Consider the following 7,934-nt stretch of genomic DNA (forward strand, 5'->3'; position numbering starts at 1 on the left):
CAAAAAAAGCTCGTTGACTTCAAGCCAGTGCTCGGTAACGGCAGCTAGCGGGGGAAATCCTAATTCCTCTAGAACCAAAAATAATTCATCTGCTTTATATCTTATAGAAGGAATATGAATCCGAACCATGCTAAAGTTGTCATCACTAAAATAATTTGAGGTTTCTAGTCCAACAAAACACGTATTATTTAAAAATTTCGTTTTGGAGAGGCAAATGGAATAGTAGTTTCGGTGACTTTCTCTTGATTTTTTAAGAGGAATAATTCTTTTCGAAGTGAGAAAGGACCTAAAAGCAGCAAGATCAGCTTCCGCCTCAGTTGAACCAATTTCATAGGCATCGTTAAATTTTAGAAGGATTTTTCGTAGATCTTCAGTCTTAGTGAAAGTCATTCGGAAGAAAAAAAGAGTTTAACGCTTGTATTGGTGAATCCTTCGTAACATACTGAAGCAAAAGTTGGTCGTGTAGAAAAGCAAGATGTAGTTTAATGGATTTCAAGACATCCGGTCCCCTTAATCTTGCTAGAAGATATCGACTGTTGGAGTTATTGGTTAATCTAATTCTTGGTGGAGTCAAAGGATCCACATTTATCGATGATTCCAAAGCATCCTTCTTAATAAAGTTAAAATGAGAATGGTATGCTATACAGTTTGAGATACATGACAGGGATAAGATTATTTCCGTGTTTCTTGTGAATACAATATCCATCCCAGAGATATGTAAGAGGGATCTCTAACCATCCTTAACTTTCGGTAAATGACATATGGCGCTAATATTTAAATTTTGTTTAGTTGATATCAATATTTTAAAAATACTGCCGAATGTCAGGGTGATGGGCTATGACTAAATCAATAACACCACGAGTACATAAATTGTAAGAAGTTGAAAAATTTCAGTATTTATTGTGGCTGATATAATTCTAACTTGAACTTGCACTGACACTTTTCTTATAATAAATTATTTTTTATTTAAACAAGAACCAACCCACATAATACTAGTAATTTTCATATTAGTAAATATTTTTTTAATTTGTTAATAATTATGTTGCATTTTCATTTTAAAATGTTCTAAGTTTAAACTATTTTTGACCTAAACTGAATTTTCTATTACCGTCAGAACTTTAATATCAATCTACTCAAGAATACGATTTTGAGGTTGGTTCCTTTCTACAAAAAGCCGTCCAAATGATATATGTCTATATCCTTAAAAGATGACACCTTTGGAATAGAAATCGACCTGTTTCAGTTTTTTAACAAAATCCAATGAATATTGCCGAATATCAGGGTGAACTGATGACTAAATCAATAACACTATTGAGGTGTAATAAATAATATCATTTATTGAGGCTAATGTAATAATTCTAACTTGAACATACACCGACATTTTTCTTGTTAAAAAAGGTTAAATAAATAAAAACCATCCTTAAATTATTTTTTATTTAAAATATTGTTCTCCACTGTGCACTTTCATATGGTTATTTAAATTGTCTCTTCGAGCATACTGTTTACAACATATTCCACACTCAAAAGGTTTTTCTCCCGTATGTTTCATATAATGTCTCTTTAATGTACCTGCACGTGCAAAAATATTTAAACAAATTTCACATTCATAATATTTTTCGCCAGTGTGCACTAGCATATGCCCATTTAAATTTCTTTTTAAAGTGAATTGCTTAGCACAAGTTTCACATTGATAAGGCTTTTCTTCAGTGTGCCTTCTATGATGTTTCTTCAAATCCCTTGGATAATCAAACCTCTTAAGACAAAGTTCACATTGATAACATTTTTCTCTAGTGTGTCTTCCTAAATGCCTTTTGAAGTTAGGTTCATGATTAAACTCCTTTAAGCAAATATCACACTTGAATGTTTTCTCTTTTTGACTAATGGATTGTTCTTTATGACATAACTGCTTACGAAATGTTTCCGTCTTTTCCAGTCTATGGTCTGTTTGGAGAAAACCTAAAATAAATCCACACTATAAAAATTGTGTCAAGAATAATGAATTGAAATCACGTGGTTTGGACATATATTTAAAAAAATTGTATATTCCTTTACGGAAGGATCACATCAATAAGGATTTACTACAAATAAGTACTTTCCTTAACGGCCGGACATCAAAAGTTATTTTATATTAGATCAAAACAACAAACACACATAAAAATATGAAATATTATCTTAATAGACTGGCAAATACCCTGGCCAAACTAGTACTATTGTATAAAAGCTATAAGTCATTAAAATAGAAACAATGTTTTAAAAAGTGTTATTTGAGTTTAAGCTTAAATGATAATAAGTGTAGAGTTTCTACTTCATCTGACAAAAGAAATACATACCAACATCAGTTGCGCTATAATAGCATCTCTAGATCTTGTATTGTGATCATGGAAGTTGGAGTTTATGTTAAACTTACCTTTGTTGGCATGAATTTCAATTAGCATCTCATCAGTGTTCCTTATACTCTGTTCTTATAAGTATCTTCATTACTATTTTCTGTAGTTTTAACATTCTGTCTGCTTGACAAGAGCCACCCCAAACAGTTATTCTGTACTGTAAACAACTATGGAACAGTGCAAACTAGCACATTCTAAGGGTATTCTTAGGAATCACATAATCTAAGTTTGATATTAAATCAATCTGTATAAGCACTCCAGTCCAAATTATAGTCTAGGAAGATTCCTAATAGTTTAACACTATTTCCTCAGATGTACTTCCAATGAGAACTAAAAATCAAATTCTGATTTTTGTCTTCATTTAATTTCGGCTTATTAGCAAACTCCAGTTTTTTGTTTTGAGTATCAATATTTTAATTTTTAAAATATGTTGACTAATATCTCTATTAATGTGAGTTGTCTCATCTGTAAAGCATACACAATTTATAGGAAAAGTGTAATGAAATAAATTGTTCAGATAAATAAGAAACAAAGTGGGTCTTAGTATCAAACCTTGAGGAACCCCATATTCGAAAGTATTAAAATCAGAATAGCTGCTATCAAGACAAACTACCTGTTTTCTATTTGATAAGTATGATCTAAATAGATTAGGAGTGGTTCACCTAATACTGTATTTATGCATGTTTTACAACAGTAATTCATGGGAAACACAGGTAAAATCTTTGAATAAGTCACAGAATGTCAGACCATTCATCTTATTTATTAGGAATAACACTTTTATGTACTCTTTTGTTTCCAATATTTATACATAATTATCCAATTGTTATTAAATTATGGTTAGCACACTATTATTGTCAGTATCAGACATCCCCTAAATAAATAAATATATTCTAAAATTATCCAGAAAAGAACATTAAGATATAAAATGTGCCAAACTAATGGAAATACAAATATGTGAGTATGATCTAGGGGCAATCATTACGCTGCTATTGCCAGCTTTTTTTATAACTGTGGTTTAAATACCTATTTAACAATTTGTGAAAATATTTCTTCAAAGGACAGTTTCTGTTTCAGGCTGATACAGGTATGACACTTAATATTTTCTTTTAAGTATTTGTCTTAAAAATATTTTGTTTAGAAAATCTTTCAAAAATTAGAATCTTTGAAATACAATTACCCCAAAATATAGTTTTAGTGCGATAGGGGTAAGAAATAGACTATTATTGGTAATATAAATAAAAATGTACCATTATCAATATGAATTATATCAGGTTTATCCTCTTCTAATTTGATGTCTTCAATATTAAATGCTTTATTTTTTGAGTCTAAAGAATTGCTACTATCAAAATAAATGTGTGCATCCTTATTAAGAGAACATGAATCTAACTCTAACTCATCCTTTATCTCAGTTTTAACAGAACAAGAAACTTCAACATCATAGACATCAATATTTTCTATTTTGATCTTACATTCTTCTTTTGGAACATTAATTGATTCTTGATACACTTCCATTTAGATTTTCTCTCAAAAGAAGATAAAAGCAGATAAAATAAAAGTAAATATTTTTCTTGAATCAAAAACAGGGAACAGGGTTGAGAATGTAATTACAAGCTGAATATAGCTGCAAATGTCAATTGTCAACCATGAAATAAAATATTTTGGTTTGGCAGTGTTGGGATATTTTATAATGCATATGTTGTATGCTTCAAATAGGGAGACATTGTAGAAAGTACATTTTGATTATAGGGAAGAAGAGGGAGACTTGATTACTATTTAAAATTTCAGTAAATAAGCAGCCTAGAATTATAAAACCGGCAACATAGCGTAGGTACGTACATACCTGTTAGTATGACAGATGGCAGTAGATCCCCGTAGAGTAGATACCACGACGTAATTTAATTTATTATTATGTTTATGTTTAGTTTTCGTTAGATTTGGTTTTAGAATACTCAACGAAGAGCACGGTGTTCATTACAATTATTTTGTCCCTACCGAGAAGTGTTTTCAGAATTATTTCAAGTTGATTTTCTTTACTTTTTGTTTAGGTGAGTGTTTCATATAATTTATATATATATATATATATATATATATATATATATATATATATATATATATATATATATATATATATATATATATATATATATATATATATATATATATATATATATATATATATATATATATATATATATATATATATATATATATATATATATATATATATATATATATATATATATATATATATATATATATATATATATATATATATATATATATATATATATATATATATATATATATATATATATATATATATATATATATATATATATATATATATATATATATATATATATATATATATATATATATATATATATATATATATATATATATATTTAGGGATTCTACAGTATTCACTGCCTTCCCTCGCTCAACCGTTTCCATCTCTCTCTGTTGTTCCATTCTCCATCGTTTAGTCCTCTCTTACTCATGGCGTCGTCTACTTCGTTCCTCCAGGATTTTCGGGGTCGTCCTCTTTTCCTCCTTCCTATAGGGCTCCATTCGGTTATTCTCTTTATCCATCTGCTGTCGCTAGCTCTTCTTACATGTCCATACCACTTTTGTCTTTTTTGTTCTATATATGTTAGTATGTCTGTTTCTATTGATGTTCTTTGCTTTATTTCGTCATTACTTCTCCTATCCATTCTTGTTACTCTGCAGCATCTTCGCAGGCATTCCATCTCTGTTGCTATTATCTTACTGCTGTTTTTCTTGTTTATGATCCAATTTTCGGCCCCATATGTCATAATACTTCGCACTAATGTTTTATAAATCTGCGTTTTTGTCTTCATAATTTCTTCATAATTTTTATTTAACACCATAATAATTTAGTTTACGTTTTGCAAAGTTTGCAGTGAGTTCTAGTTTGTTGTCATATTTTTATAGACTAAAATATTAAAATGGCCTCTTGGGAGAGACTTGATTCCTTCTTATCTGGGAGATATGATCCCTGCGGATCAAGTCTCCCAGAAACTCCTTATAGATGAATGTTTTTTATTTTATAGATATGCCACGTCAATACAAAAGGAGGGTAATACATGGTTCGTTCCGGCAGCTGTACACACAACCCACACCTTTAACATTTTTGGATACGTTTTCTTGAGGTCTGCAAAGCAGGCTTCCATGGCGGCGATGACCTCCTGTTTCGACTTAAGTTTCTTCCCGGCGAGTGAATTTTTCAAGTTTGGAAACAAAAAAATGTCACATGAGGTCAAATCTAGAAAGTATGGTGAATGGGGCAACAATTCGTAGCCCAATTCGAGCAATTTCGGCTTGGCGACGGCGGAGGTATGGGCGGGTCCGTTGTCATGGTGGAAGATCACTTTTTTCTTCGCTGAATGGGGTCATTTTTTTGCAATTCGGCGTCGAATCGTCCCAATAATTTGGCGTAGTAGAGCCCTGTGACCGCTTTGCCATTCTCTAGGTAGTCGACGTAGATAACCTCAGAAAATGGTGGCCATCGCCTTTCCGGCCGATAAGACTGTCTTCCCCTCCTTCGGAGTACGTTCGCCGGTGCCGCCACTGTTTCGACTGTTTCTTGGTCCCAGGTGTGTACCAATTGATTCATGTTTCGTCAACCGTTACGAAACGACGTAGAAACTCCTTCGGACTTCGCTTATGTAGCGTCAAACATTGCTCTGAAGTGGTCTAACGGTTAAGTTTGTCTGGAATAAGCAAACGCGGCAATCATCGCGCCGACAGCTGTCTCATGCCCAAAATTTCACGCAGGATATGATATACTCGGTTTTTTGAGATCCCTACTCTTTCAGCTATCTCACGTACCTTTAGTAGGCTATCTGCCAATATGAAATTGTGGACTTTTGTCAAGTTATCCTCCGTGATAGCCGATTTCAGGCACCTGGGTGTTTCTCATCAAAAACCGATGTGCGATCACATTGAAACTCATGTGATCAAAACAAAACTACGTGTCCGATTCGCCTGAAATTTTAACATTAGCCGTATATGAAAATGTATTACAGGATAATAGATTTCTCTTGAGATAGTGGCGCACTTTTATCGGACTGTACTTATCGGAGCCAAGTACTTATCGGACTGCCTACGTATTTGTGAACGTTCAGAGATAAACATCAATTTCCTTAAAGATACGGATAAATTGCTACGGTCCCTTAAAGAGTAGGTATACCTGAACTTGCTCCAAATTATTTAAGTCGATATTATAATTTGAGTTTATGTCATATTTATATAGTTATTGTTATTTTTGAATAAAATTATAGTTCATCTGGAGTTTTCCTTTTTGTTCAATACTTTTCTGTTAAGTCTGCTAAAAACAGCTAGTATATTTTAGGTATTATACTTATTTCTTTTCATACAATTTAATTAAAAGATTATGTCAATTTTTTCGTCTCTTATCCATTGGAATTTTACAGCATTCGACTTACTGATCGGTGTATTTTTAGGGCTCTTATGCACAATTTAAGACATTTATTCACGATTTTGTTTAAATGACACTGTGATGCGACACTGTATAATATTGATCCCTAGTCGATTACAGCTCTTATATTATGTTTAAGGGAGGGTGTGGGAATTTTCCGCAGCGGGTAATTATACGTAGAGTCGATTCAAATATACAGTTCCACAAGTAAATTCTGAAATAGATCCAATTCCTGGAGCATGAAAAGCCAATGTTTCTGTTTCGGATTTATTACCACTACCAAAAGTCCACAGAATAAAAAAAAAAACGACGACGTGTACAAAGAAACGATCTGAAATAATAGGGAAGACCGGGGTTAGTTGTTACATGGGGCAGGTTTACATTTAATTTAAATCAACTTAACGAGATGGCAGCACCTTTAACTCGACGTAGCCAATGCGGTACATACCTCACTAAATCTTAACGAACTTTGGTTAGTGTGGTTTAAGGCTCTGACGTAGACCGACCATTTTTTGTGTTTTTAGTAGCACTCAGTAATTTTTCCGACATTGTTTACATTTTTGCTGGCTCTATTTTTGCAAGGTAAGGTAACTTATTGTTTTTACAGCATGTTTTATTGAATGTTAGCTCTATTATTGTCTATACGTACAAGATTAAATATTTATATATATATATATATATATATATATATATATATATATATATATATATATATATATATATATATATATATATATATATATAGTCCAAAGTTTTTTGACTAGTTTGGAAAAAATATATGTAAATACTTTTTTCTTTTTGGGTGTGGTAGTCAATAAAAAATAGAGCTTTGCTAAGGCGTACTATTTATTCTGAATCCAAGCTTTCGGTGGTTTTTTGCCACCTTTATCAAGGTCTACAAAGAAAATTACTATGTTGTAACAAACTGAATGGTGCCAAAAAGGCTGTAAAAAACTATAAAAAACTTACCCGAATGTAAGATTCGTGGCATAAACAACAACGTTAAATAACATGATAAAACTGAGGTTGCAACTAAACTTAAAAATGTTACTGTTAAAAAACACTTTAAAAATTACTAAAAACGT

General features: G+C 31.5%; 1 protein-coding gene and 1 long non-coding RNA gene across 2 annotated transcripts; one reads left to right on the plus strand and one right to left on the minus strand.

The window, feature by feature from the left end:
* Positions 1-406: 406 nt before the first annotated feature.
* LOC140449865 (uncharacterized) lies at positions 407-4,009 on the minus strand. Its single transcript, XM_072543249.1, has 2 exons — positions 3,635-4,009; positions 407-1,956 (listed from the first exon to the last, which is right to left on the minus strand). Exons 1-2 carry the CDS (start codon positions 3,897-3,899, stop codon positions 1,433-1,435), a joined length of 789 nt encoding a protein of 262 aa, XP_072399350.1. The 5' UTR covers positions 3,900-4,009; the 3' UTR covers positions 407-1,432.
* Positions 4,010-4,252: 243 nt separating this feature from the next.
* LOC140449866 (uncharacterized) lies at positions 4,253-6,701 on the plus strand. The gene is made up of 2 exons (XR_011951906.1): positions 4,253-4,432; positions 5,462-6,701. It is a non-coding gene; the product is annotated as an uncharacterized lncRNA (long non-coding RNA).
* Positions 6,702-7,934: the final 1,233 nt, after the last annotated feature.

The sequence above is a fragment of the Diabrotica undecimpunctata genome, chromosome 9, assembly GCF_040954645.1.
Source record: "Diabrotica undecimpunctata isolate CICGRU chromosome 9, icDiaUnde3, whole genome shotgun sequence".
NCBI lineage: Eukaryota > Metazoa > Arthropoda > Insecta > Coleoptera > Chrysomelidae > Diabrotica > Diabrotica undecimpunctata.